Here is a 12536-nt window from a genome sequence, read left to right on the forward strand (position 1 = left end):
CCTTGAAGAAGATAAAACTGTTGTTTAATAGTATGTGCTATAGCTTTCTTCATAGAATAAAGGTTGTGATGAAGAATAATAAAAACCAGGAAATGAATTCAATTCTACTGTCATGTACCATAGATCAGGATTGTCTATGGTAGGATCATGGTCTAGTTCATATCGTTCCGTACCATCGTCTGAATCACTGCCTAAATCAATATGAAGCCATTTGGTTGTGTTGTTCTCGATCAGTTGAATATAATAGCATGCTTCAAAATAGACATCCACACGGCTCAATTGAGTATGTTGGCGAAGATCCAAGTAAGGCATCACTTTCACAGACGCAATCTCGCCAGACAAGTGTAAATCCTCTAATCTGAGGCGAGAACAAAAGGCCAATACAGGGCAATTGTAGTCTTGATCTTCTCCTTCAAACACGGCATCCAAAATACACAAGTTCTTAATATGCGTTTCAATAGGATCCATGCAGTCAACAGACACATGAAAGCCCATGATACACAACTTAACCAAGTGCTGATGCTGTCCAATCATCTTATTCAGTGAGACTGGCGTCTCTTGGGCTAAATCATGTATGAGTGTCACTTCTGTCAGATGAGTAAACCGAGCCAAGGACAGCAATTCCTTTGTCGTGGGATAATCCAGTTCACACTGTCGAAGGGTGTGTCTGAACCGTGTGTTGGAGAAGGTATCAAATTGCTCTAACCAGTTTGGGGTGAATGGATACGCATCCAATGAGTCAAAATTGACTTTGGTGGGTTCAAATGCCAGCATCACATCTGTAGTCAGTCTGATCAAATTGGTGTCAAATCGCTCAAGAGATTGACATGTTCGAGCAATAGCAAAAACAGCATCGCGATCACCCGTGTAATTAGAACGAACCATGGTGTCTCGAGAGTGCTGAAGACAGACCAATTCAATGGCCCCTGTGTACTTATGTGACATGTACTCTAAAAGAGGCACGCCATGAGATAGATAAGCATCTGAAAAGACAACTTTAGTGATAGAGGGCGCTGGTATAGGTTGATAGCCAAGAGAGACTGTTTGAAAGGGTACATATTGTTCTGTGGGTAACATGATAAACGCTGTTTTGATCATGGCTAGTTCTTTGAGTTGAGAGCAAGCATAATGTAGTCTATCCAGTTGTGTTGTATTGAAGCAACCATACATGATGTACATGAACAAAAGACTAGGTGCATTGCTGAGACCTGTAATCAAGTATTCAGACGCTCTTGATCGACAGTTATTACCGACAGAAGCAAAATTAAGCCAAAGATGGTTGAGATGTAGAAAGGGCTGTGTGGTATGAAGTAATGAGGTCGTGTACATGCAGGTACTTGTTTCTGCTATTGACTTTAGCTTTGACCATGACTGTGTGATAGTAGCAGGCCTATAGCGGGATATCTCAGCTGGGGCTACATATTTTCGACTGCTAAGGATACTTGTAGGGTCAAAATAGAGCTCTACATGCTGCATATGCGGAAACAATTCTATCTGTCGTATGAGTGTATCAACAGATAGAGATGCTGCCATGTCAATATGTAATGCCTTAACTTTGTTAGCCAGACGTTTGTTATTCTCAAAGAACTGGATTGCATAATCAAGTTGATCTTTATGGCGACATGACAGTGTCTCAAACAAAAGTTCTGATCTATCCAAATAAGTTTGCCATTGTTGACATACAAGTCGACATTGAGTACGATCTGTATGGTTCAAGAGTGAAAAGATAAAGAAAAATAACTCTTGGGGCAATTCCATTTTAAAAAAAAGGAAAAAGAAAAAACAAAAAAAAAAGCCACTTTTTAGAAGGGATATGTAACAAAATCGATTTATGTATATGTAAAAAATGAGTCTACTTCTTCTTGCTAGCAGGAGCAGTAACGTTGAACTTGAAGTAGATGATATCACCATCTTCAACAACATAGTCTTTACCCTTTTGCATGTATTTACCAGCAGCCTTAACAGCACTTTCGGAACCCAATTCCTTCAAAGCATCATACTTCATCACTTCAGCCATAATGAAACCTCTTTCAAAATCAGAGTGAATGACACCAGCAGCACCAGGAGCCTTGGTGTTCTTACGAACAGTCCATGCTCTGACTTCATCAGGACCACCTGTAAAGTAATAGATCAATTGAAGAGCAGCATAACCTTGAACAATGATCTTGGGCAACACAGAAGGAGCAGAAAGTTCCTTTTGAATGGCTTCCTTTTCTTCAGGTTCAGCAAGAGAAAGACGGTATTCATAAGCACCAGAGTAAGGAATCATGATATCACCAGGAGAGTTAGTATCGATCCAACCCTTGATCTTGGGAAGCCACTTGTTCTTCTTACGAAGGAAATCCTTTTCACTCAAGTTGGCAAGGTAAATGACAGGCTTAGCAGTGATCAAATGAAGACCGTTGATGACTTCAATTTCCTTGTTGCTCCAAGTACCGTGACGCACATCTTTACCACTTTGAACGTATTCGTAAACCTTGGTTACAATAGCTGCTTCTTCCTTCTTGGCTTTGTCTTGAGCATTACCACCATTACCCAAACGACGAACAGCAGTGTTGAGTTCAGTGGATTGTTTGGCGAGGAATTCTTCATCCTTCAAACGCAATTCTTCACGAATAATGTCTAAATCACGCACAGGATCTAATTCACCTTCAACGTGAATCACATCAGCTTCATCAAAAGCACGGACAACGTGGAAAATAGCATCGACAGCCTTGATGTGAGACAAGAAAGCGTTACCCAAACCAGCACCGGAAGCAGCACCCTTGACAAGACCAGCAATATCAATCACAGTCAACTAGGTCTATTTTAGCAAACGTATATGTCTATAAACAACTTACGAAAGCAGGAATTTCTTTAGCAGGCTTGTAGTGTTGGCATAACCAATCGAAACGTTCATCGGGAACAGCAACACGAGATTCTTCAGGGTCTATAGGTAATAGTTGAGTATGACTGCTTCAAGCGAAATATATATACATACCAATGGTACAGAAAGGATAGTTCTCGGCAGCAGCAGAAGCATTGGTAAGGGCGTTAAAGAAAGTGGACTTTCCTACATTAGGAAGACCAACAACACCAATCTTCAAGTTGTTTGAGGGACGACCGAGTAAAGCCTTTTCTTCCTTGACAGCCTTCTTGGGTGGCATGACTACAATAAGAATATTTTAGTCTTTGGTTTACTTTAATATGACTCTACTTACTTGTTCTATTGACAATAAAGTGTGTATAGAAAAAAACAGGTCTATTTTTTTTTTTTTTTAGTTTAAAAAAAATTGACGACGGGGGGTGAAATTACTTTTTGTGACGGTTTTTATTTTTTCTGTGCGGACTTTAAGTCCATCCTTGTTTGCATTAGTAAGTTTCCAAAGACCAATGACTTTGAGCTAGCTATTGTTTGTTTCATTATGTATAAATGTAACCATCATCATAGAAATCTTTGATGGAGTCTATATCAATTGATATACTGGGATTGAAATTGACATTCATGAATGCAAAGGAAAACTCACAATCAATTTTCTTGTCAGTAAAGATGACATAATGCGCTTGTTCATCTCTTTCTTTTTCATACTAAAGACTTACAAACTGTAATTTAATGAGCTATGATACTTGCATGCTGCCAATACATGAGCAATTTTATAGATTATAATTAAAGAAGCTATTATTCTAAGGTGAGATGTTCAATAGAATGTATATATCACATCCATTGAGATTATATTCGCCACTTTAAATGACTAACTGGCTCAGTTACAAGTAAACCATGACTATCACTGTACACTCACATGTCGAATGCGATAATTGACTCCTTTTTATTTTCGTATTCATTTATTATCACAAAGGAAGTATCTCAATTCGTGCTTTTAAACAAGTTTTGAATGCTAAAGACATTGTATCACTATTGTGGTTTGATGGATAAAATAGGGTTTTCAAGTATTTCAGGATAAACCAAAGAGGAAGGGAATCACTCATTGTTTTCTATTTAAAAAAGAGGTCTGCAGCTTTTTGGTTCTCAAGTTACAAAGGAGTCTTGTTTATATATGCATATAAAAAGAGAGAGAAAACTTTATGCATACAATAAATAATTAGATGTATTCAACATGATCAGTATGTGATTTTGTTGACAGTTCTTTCAAGAGTTTCTTTTCCAGAATGAATTTGCCTTCTTTGTATTCATTTTCAGGATCATACGCCTTCACCTAATAAAATAGACAGATTAATGGTCAATCATACAAGCATATGCATTCATAAACCAAGATGTGCTTAACCAACATAAGTCCATCCAAGTAACATGGAGCAATGAGTGCATGAAATGTCTCGCACTCGGTGTAATCCTGTTGTCATTCCTCTATCTTCTTCTTTTCCATAATTAACATTAACACTAATAGGATCATTAACAAAGATAAAATAGACAAGTAACGTACACTGTCGTGAATAAAAATGCTTGTCCGTGTTGACCTTGAAATTGCTATCATTTGTGTGAATACTGACTATGCTTATCTAACTTACTCTAGAAATAAGACTGTCTGAAGAAGCTAAATGTGCTTTGCATTTAGCGCAACCGTAGATTGTACTGGATCCTTCAAGATAAGCACGATACAAAAGCCCCATGTGTGAAAAAGATAAAGAAACAAAGAGAGAGAGAGAGAAAGAAAGAAAAAAGAGACTAAAAAAAAGGAAAGAAAGGGAAAGAGAGAAAGAGAGAAGATGGATCGTCACAATCTGTCAGATGATAACCCCCCCATTAACTTATTTAAAATACTGTATCACACTATATAGAATAAAAATAGGATGTATTTATTTAAACAGCTTAATTTTCTTATTTTCTTTTGTTGGACTGACTGATAACACTGCTTTCTAGCATATCATTTTGCTGTGAATTCAGGCTGTCCCACAGTGCCACGTGGTTAGAATTTGACAGATTGGCTGACTTTAGGAGGTAGAGTTTTAATCATAAAGTGCAAAAAAAAAAAAAAAAAAAAAAAAAAAAAAAAGACTTGATGCAATCAACCAATTTTTTATTATTATTATTATATAATTCAATTCCAAGTAAACCTTTTCCTTTTTTTTTTTTCATCGTATTTCGCTTTAAACTTGTATCCTGTACTCATAAAAAGAATGTATATTAAAGTCAACAAAGGTCTTTTTTCTTCTATTAAAAAAAGCCATTACCTTCTAGACTTTTTTTATTTCGCAAATTTCGCATAATAATTACAAAAATAAAATATGCGTTAATTTACTGCATTTACCAATCAGCATTCTTACCTACCTCATACTAAATAAAACAAACTGTTTCTATAGAATGTAGATGAGAATAAACAGTGTGTCTATTTTATCTTCGTTAGGTCAATGTATACTCTTTTATCATGAAAACTACATGAAGAACAGTATTGATCTGGGCTTTTTGAATAACCTCATCTTGAGATGATTAACTAGACAAAAGTCAAGAAATCGCTTGTTGAACCAATGAATCTTCTTTTTTGTATAATGTCTGTTTGATACGCATGCTTCAATAACTTGTTAATTGTGATTAGAATGTCTAGAAGATTTGATTTGTCACTGTTTGTTGTCAAAAGCCAACTTTTGCTTAAATTAGTTGTTTTCAACAAGTTTTCTTTTCCTTTCTGTTGATTTCCTGACAGACAATAATCTAAAAGAGATACGGATTTATATGACCTGCCTATCTCAAGCAATTTATCAGCTGATACGTTTTTTACCTCAATGTTTACAACTTGAGCTGAAATTCAATTGCTTGCCAATATGACTAGAAGCTCCTTTATTTAATTAAGCAATATGACAAAACAAGGGCACAAGGATAAAGCCAGGCTTCAAGGTGTTTGAAAACGAAAGAGAAAGGAACACAGTTCATGATTTCATCAAGCCTAATCTTCTTTTTTAAGAGTACCACTTTCAGTGAAATGATGAACAGAATTCTTATCCTCACTAGAGAGAGCACAGATATTTTTTTACTTGTACTCAAACAAACCTGTAATTCAATTTACACCGTTACTACACTTTTTCGTGTTACCACACCACAGTTTCTCGGAACGAATACCGACAGGTTTTAACATGAATCATAATAGCTCTGTATGAGCCAATAAGAACAACCAACGCCTGTATTTCATTTGCAAACTATCAAACTTTCTAAAGAAAATAAAAGAAGAAAGGTAGTCTTTCAAACTTTGAAAGAAAATCAAGAAAAAAAATGTATTTCGATGACCGAGACCACAGATAATTCTGCCCCAGTTTATGTGACATGCTGAAACTCGGGGCGCATATAAATGAAGATCATCCTTGTCATTTTTCAAGCAATCTATAGACAAAATCCCGCATGACACTTTCATACTACGGATAGTCGGGTCTTGACCACTATGTCCCCTTCCTCGCTTACTCCTGATTCTCTGTAGCTGCGTTATTTTGGGAACACCCGTCATTTCAACTCCCTTCTTCTCTACACATATTTAGCATCCATGATACGTGCACACACTTATGCACACGCATTACATACACCACACATAAAAATTTTAAACTTTTTTTTTCTTAAATCTTATTCCTTTTCTTTCTTTTCTCTCTCTCTCTCTCTCTCTTTTCCTCTCTTTTTACTTTCATTCTTGTGCTTTTCTTTTTTATTTGAAAGAAAAAAATTCCTTTTTTACCTATTAATTTCTCGAAACAAAAAAAAAAATTATAGGAACAGACAAGGAAGGAAATACAAAAAAAAAGCTTATTCGACTTTTTTTTTTCTGATATGACGACTTCAGAAACAAGATCGCCTTCACCGCTTACTACTTCACCTTCAACAACCAACACTCTGACAGAACAAAAAGCCACTTTTGAAAAAAATGCTTCTAGGTACATTAAATTATGCAAATAATAATAATAATAATAAAAAAAAAACTTATTCTATATAGCAAAAAATTAAATCATAAAAAAATACAAGAAGAGAACCACTTTGGTTCTTTACGTCGGCCTCGCGCTGAAACTATGCCAACACAGTCCAGTTCTTTCCCTTACAACACTAACCTAGATCACAACCTGATCTTGGATCCGGCAACACGTAATCAGTATGGTTTTATGCCTACTACTCTAGAACAAAATTGGTTCCAAACTCCTTCTGCACCTACCACAGACCAACTTTTGAGAGCAGACGATAGTAACACCATTGCAAGCACACTGGCTTCACTCGGTCTAGACGAACAATATCAAACAGGAGGAAACTATACTAGTGAGCTACATGCAAGCCACTCTTATTCATCGCTTCAGAACTTGGCTGACCATCCGCATTATAAACATGAAAATCTACCTTATTTTAAACCGGAAGATCTCCGTTCCTCAGTAGCCAATCTTCGCCTGGCTCATCAAAATAGACCCCGTGCCATGAGTGCTGCAGATCAACAAAAACAACAACAGCAGTTTTATTATCCAGAAGACATTTGGTATTCTGCTGAAATGAAATATCAACCACAGTTAAACAGACCCTTTTTGCGCACTTCCAACAGCAGTGCTGATTTATTAGAAATGATGGCTCGACAAAGAAAGGCCACAGTACCTTCACCCATGATGAATACCACTACACCAGAAGACATTGATCATGGTTGGACAGGGGTAACGTTCTTCTAAATTTTTTTCTGTAACTCAAACTGGCTTTTTATTTTTAGGAATCATTTACAGCAGGTGGAAGTCTATCCTCTTCATATGAACAATTATCCAATAATAGCAGTATCTTGGATGCCAATGCAGAAGACATGATACCTACTCGATCTCTATGGCTTGGACAACTTGAAATCACCAATCAAACGTCAAGCGAATTAAACTCGATTTTCTCTAAATACGGTGTGATTGAGAACATTCGTGTCTTGCCAGATCGTGAATGTGCCTTTATTAATTTCTCAACAGTCGAAGAAGCATTGAAGGCCCGTGATGCATTTGCTAATCATCGTCTAACAATGCCGAATGTCAAAGTTGGATTTGGTAAGCCAGACACAACCTCAGTCACGTCTTCACCTACGACGACCAATGCTTTTGCGACTGAGAGTGCACAAGGACCTACAAGAGCATTATGTAACTATACACTAGCATATTATCTGTAGACTCATCATTTATTTGGGATGGATTTATATAGGGGTTGGCAATATTCCGACCAATACAACACAAGCAGCTTTAGGCTCGATTTTTTCATCGTTTGGTAGGATTGAATCTGTGCGTTTATTGACCAATAAGAATTGTGGGTTTATCAACTTTTACAATCAAGAGGATGCTATGAAGGCTAAGCGAACACTTCATAACCGAGAAATCATGGGTCCAGGCACAGGTGCTGTTAAAATAGGGTTTGCTAAAGTGCCCGTATTAAAAAACGCGGCTGGTGGCCTTGTGGGCGCCAATGATGCAATCCATTTCCAATATCTAGCAACAGAACAACAACAACAACAGCAACAACAACAACAACAACAACAACAACAACAACAAACACTCTTATACGAGGACTATTCACCATGGAAACATAAGTTTGTTGATGAACAACAACAGCAACAAATGATGATGTACATGTTAGAAATGATGGGCAATAATTCAAATGTCATTTCCGCTGTTGTAGCAGAGCGTAAATTGATTATGCAGGAGTTTGGCGAAGATGACTCAGATGGCCCATTATTTGATGGTAACTAGAAATACATTTGGTCATGCACTTATCCTTTTGCATAGCTCTTCATTTGCCTCAAAATTACTATCCTACAATTCCTGTTGCACCTGAGCTCGGTCAATCGAGAAAAGTGGATATTTCTCGCCTTCGGGATATTCGTAAAAGATTAGATACTGGTAACATTACAACAAAGGAATTAGAGACCATTGCAGTCGAATGTGTGGATGAAATCGTTGAACTCTGTAGTGGTAAGTAACCAACGAATGTAAGCGTCATTCTCAAAAATATGTGTAGATTACATTGGTAATACGGTCATTCAACGTTTATTCGAAAGATGTTCTGAAATGACAAAGTCCATGATGTTGGAAGCTGTAGCTCCCTTTTTAGCTTCCATTGGTGTCCACAAAAACGGAACATGGGCTGCTCAAAAGATCATTGACACCGCTAAACTACCTGCCCAAATCTCACTTGTCTGTAACCACATCAAACCCTATGCGCCTGCTTTATTGCTTGATCAATTTGGTAATTACGTTGTTCAGTGTTGTTTGGGACTTGGTCCTAATCGAAACCAATTCATTTTTGACGCCATTGTTGATTCGTGCTGGGAGATTGCTCAAGGCAGATTTGGGGCACGCGCAGTACGAGCCACGCTTGAAAGCCCCCATGTAACCAAAAGACAACAGGTATGGCAAGTATTTATGTGCCATACTAAACTAACTTTGTTCCTAGAAATATGTTGCTGCTGCGCTTGTGCAACATGCTTTGCTTTTAGCTACCAATGCTAACGGAGCACTTTTGCTTATTTGGCTCCTAGACACGTCGGGTATTCCTGGCCGGTACCGTGTCTTGGCTCCCCGTTTACTCCCTCATTTATCACGCCTATGCACGCACAAATTAGCTTCTTTGACTGTCCTGAAGCTGATCAATCAACGTCAAGAACCTGAAGCACGCGCTTTGATCCTAGACGCGTTATTCTTTTCAAACACGACAGATAAAGTGCCACCTCTCATTGACGAAGTGCTTCATGATCAAGTTCATGGCGTCAGTCTTGTCCAAAAGATTTTGTCTAGCTCTTACATTGAGTTGCGTGAACGACAAAGCATTGCTGAACGCGTGAAGCAAATTTTGTGTAAATTAAAGCTACAGCATGTTCAAGGATACAAGCGCTTAATGGAAGAGATCAACATGGTCATGGTTGATTCTGTTCCAGGGGCAAGTCTAGGTGTTACTTTACCAGGTCAATTTTCTATCAATCCTAGTTTGGCTGCTGCTTTACAGGCCAAATACATGGTGCCTAGTGGATCTAATCATGAAGATTATGAACAAAATGATGATCAGACAGCTGCTATGATGGCCAATTTCTATGCTGCCGCTGCCGCTGCCGCCGCTGCTTCTACATCAGTCAATACTTGTAGTATCTTGGCACCTACTCAACCAAAACACAATTATTAAGGTGAAAAATAACAAGAAAAAAAAACCAAATACCGATCTTATATGATACCCATATACTTTCCCTACACGTATTCCTCTTTATATACATTTATTTACATATCTATCTCTTTTCTATATATATATTATCCTTCCTTTGTTCTTATATATTATATACACTCTTTATATTTATCCCTTTTTTCTTAAAAAAAGCATTTTCTATATATACATTACCCCTCCCCCTTCCTTTCTTGTTTTTGACCCATTTATGAAAAAAAAAAGCGCATTTATAAATACATTTTACACAGAGAGAATATATATATGTATATATATTTAATCACATACATATATAAATTTCATGCTTTACAATAAAAAAAAATCTTTTTTTATAAATTTAAAATGAAATTATATACTATGAATATATGTGCGTACAATGGATGCTTAGGTTGCATGAAAATGAATTTAATCTACTTCAGAGGACAAGCGAGGTCGCTTATTTGCATTGTCGTCTTCTAAAGAAGTATGCTTTTGTTTAGGACTTTCTTTAGTAGACAGACTATTGACTGGCACTAGCAATGATCTTAGGTATTTATTCTAATCAAATTCATAAGTATGGATAGATTACAATGAACATATCTTACCTCTTTTTCAAGTTCGTCTAACTTTTGAACATCGGTTTCTTTTTCTTGTCTAAAGCGATGCATCATTTGTTCCAATTGACCCACACGATCAAACAAAGTATGTTGGTCTGCATGGATTTGTGGTGGCGGTGATGTAGATTCACGTTCTGAGAATACTTGTGTATTAGGAACCAATAATGGATGATTTGGATCTATTCGTCTTAGTGCATCTTCCAAGTCTTTCGTGTGCTTTTCTAATGCTTGACATTTTTCATGAAGTTCTCGTTCACGTTGCTTGCGGCGGTCACGGAACCTAGCACTGGCTCCTGCATTGCGTTTCCTTTTTTCTGCAAGGACTTCTTCCGACGATAAAGCTTTTTCTTGAATAGGTTTCAATGGTGTATTGTTAGTGGCAGGATTATATGCTCTCTGTTCTTTCGAGGGTTCTTGAGCAGAACGATACTGTTGGAATTGATTGAATAAGATCCAAAGTGTTTGTTGATCTGGTGTAGGAGGTGTTGAGACAGAAGAAGGGGAAGAACAAGAGTTATAATGTGGAGGAGAGCGCACTTCTTGATGATGTGGCTTTGGTAAGATAGGTAGTGATTTATAGTTTGAATTAGGCGGCGATGCTGGCATAAGACTTGAAGTAACATGCGTAGGGGATTTTGTGAACATGGAGATAGGTGGAAGTGATGGTGGAGGAGAGACACTCTTTTGAAAAGCCATTTTTATTGTAAAGAAGAAGAAAAAATAAAGAGAAGTGCCTGGAACTGTTTATGCTGAAATAAACTGCAAGTTCATAATATGACTGGATTGCGCAATTTTATGGCGACATTTCCGTTTCTTATTGCGAGAAATTGCCTAAAAAGGAAAATAACCTATTTAATGTATGTCGTACAAAACGTCTATTATCGTGTGAAATGTCTGGATGATGCGATACAGTAGTTGAAAACACTAATGTGCAAAAATAAACCCTAATAAAAACAAATATTGAGAGAAATTAGGTCATACATAGTGCTGTACTTTAATTAAATCTAGAAAAAAATTTCTATTGATCCCGTGGGAAAGAGTTGACATATCTTGATTCTTTTTGGATCAATATGAAGTTGCGTCAATGGAAGGCAGTTTGCATTTCTTTTTGTTCTTTTGTAGAGTTTGTCCTTCATGTTCTAAACAGATATTTCTTGTTCAACAGGATAATCAACATGAGAAAACAATTGTGACACCAAGTTTATTAGCAAAAACATAGTACGGCAAATGAAGCATTGATTCTTGCTTTCAGACATTCATACAATCTTTAATATATTTCTGTTGAGCTTAATATAATACTTAAAAGAGGGAATTGTATAAATTTCGACTGAGTAATTATCAAGTAGTTTATTGTCACAATAGCTAGTTTAACTCGAATAAACTTCAGTTTGAAAAAGTCACCAGATTTACCAGCTTAATGGAGCAAGTGTGCTCTAATAAAATAATTTATTTGAATAAACAGTTTGATAGTCCATTACTTGCTCATATAACAGAGGTACCAAGCAAATGGATGCTTTGACAATGAAAAAAAGCCCGATTCATGCAAATCCTTGCCTTTTTCTTAGGCGTATGAAGGCCTTGTAGATTTTTTTTATGCACGCATAAATTACTCCTAATACATACAAAACATGTCTATTAATATCCAGGGAACCTTTGAAGTTGATTTGGACCAAAAAAAAAAGCGACTTGTAGAATTTGACCATTTTTTCTCTAAGGAAGGAAGACTTGTTCCAATTTTATTTAAAGACTTTCAAACGTCAAATGAGAGGAAGAGAAGACTGTGATATTATAAGAACTAGACTAAGTGAAAGAAGATAAATATG

At 36.8% G+C, this 12536-nt stretch overlaps 5 protein-coding genes across 5 annotated transcripts; 1 reads left to right on the forward strand and 4 right to left on the reverse strand.

The window, feature by feature from the left end:
- Positions 1-24: 24 nt before the first annotated feature.
- Positions 25-1758, reverse strand: B0P05DRAFT_583718 (uncharacterized protein; the record flags this gene model as incomplete). The annotated part of the gene is made up of 1 exon (XM_051582277.1): positions 25-1758. The coding sequence occupies one exon, from the start codon at positions 1756-1758 to the stop codon at positions 25-27; it is 1734 nt and encodes a 577-aa protein (XP_051438289.1).
- Positions 1759-1799: 41 nt separating this feature from the next.
- On the reverse strand, positions 1800-3148 carry B0P05DRAFT_526510 (GTP-binding protein YchF; the record flags this gene model as incomplete). Its single annotated transcript, XM_051576436.1, has 3 exons — positions 1800-2797; positions 2841-2929; positions 2981-3148. Coding segments are annotated over 3 exons (1202 nt in total), but the record flags the coding sequence as incomplete, so codon positions are not given.
- Positions 3149-3799: 651 nt separating this feature from the next.
- B0P05DRAFT_526514 (uncharacterized protein) lies at positions 3800-4737 on the reverse strand. Its single transcript, XM_051576437.1, has 3 exons — positions 4504-4737; positions 4419-4462; positions 3800-4375 (listed from the first exon to the last, which is right to left on the reverse strand). Exons 1-3 carry the CDS (start codon positions 4603-4605, stop codon positions 4258-4260), a joined length of 264 nt encoding a protein of 87 aa, XP_051438291.1. The 5' UTR covers positions 4606-4737; the 3' UTR covers positions 3800-4257.
- Positions 4738-6514: 1777 nt separating this feature from the next.
- On the forward strand, positions 6515-10464 carry B0P05DRAFT_526518 (armadillo-type protein). The gene is made up of 7 exons (XM_051576438.1): positions 6515-6846; positions 6906-7599; positions 7653-8055; positions 8117-8650; positions 8695-8880; positions 8927-9315; positions 9362-10464. The coding sequence occupies exons 1-7, from the start codon at positions 6743-6745 to the stop codon at positions 10082-10084; spliced, it is 3033 nt and encodes a 1010-aa protein (XP_051438292.1). The 5' UTR covers positions 6515-6742; the 3' UTR covers positions 10085-10464.
- Positions 10465-10522: 58 nt separating this feature from the next.
- B0P05DRAFT_583722 (uncharacterized protein) lies at positions 10523-11409 on the reverse strand (the record flags this gene model as incomplete). The annotated part of the gene is made up of 2 exons (XM_051582278.1): positions 10523-10654; positions 10702-11409. 2 exons carry the CDS (start codon positions 11407-11409, stop codon positions 10523-10525), a joined length of 840 nt encoding a protein of 279 aa, XP_051438293.1.
- Between the last annotated feature and the right edge of the window lie 1127 nt (positions 11410-12536).

Source organism: Gilbertella persicaria, assembly GCF_025201335.1.
Source record: "Gilbertella persicaria strain CBS 190.32 chromosome Unknown B0P05scaffold_5, whole genome shotgun sequence".
NCBI classification, from domain to species: domain Eukaryota; kingdom Fungi; phylum Mucoromycota; class Mucoromycetes; order Mucorales; family Choanephoraceae; genus Gilbertella; species Gilbertella persicaria.

Bases quoted from the DNA above. Each gene is read 5' to 3' on its own strand.
- B0P05DRAFT_526514 (XM_051576437.1), bottom strand. From the start codon at position 4,605: ATGGGGCTTTTGTATCGTGCTTATCTTGAAGGATCCAGTACAATCTAC. The intron at 4,463-4,503 runs GTAAGTTAGATA...CACAAATGATAG, and splicing joins CAGACAGTCTTATTTCTAGA to CAATTTCAAGGTCAACACGG. The intron at 4,376-4,418 runs GTACGTTACTTG...TGATCCTATTAG, and splicing joins GCATTTTTATTCACGACAGT to TGTTAATGTTAATTATGGAA.
- B0P05DRAFT_526518 (XM_051576438.1), top strand. From the start codon at position 6,743: ATGACGACTTCAGAAACAAGATCGCCTTCACCGCTTACTACTTCACCT. The intron at 6,847-6,905 runs GTACATTAAATT...TATTCTATATAG, and splicing joins TTTGAAAAAAATGCTTCTAG to CAAAAAATTAAATCATAAAA. The intron at 9,316-9,361 runs GTATGGCAAGTA...CTTTGTTCCTAG, and splicing joins ATGTAACCAAAAGACAACAG to AAATATGTTGCTGCTGCGCT.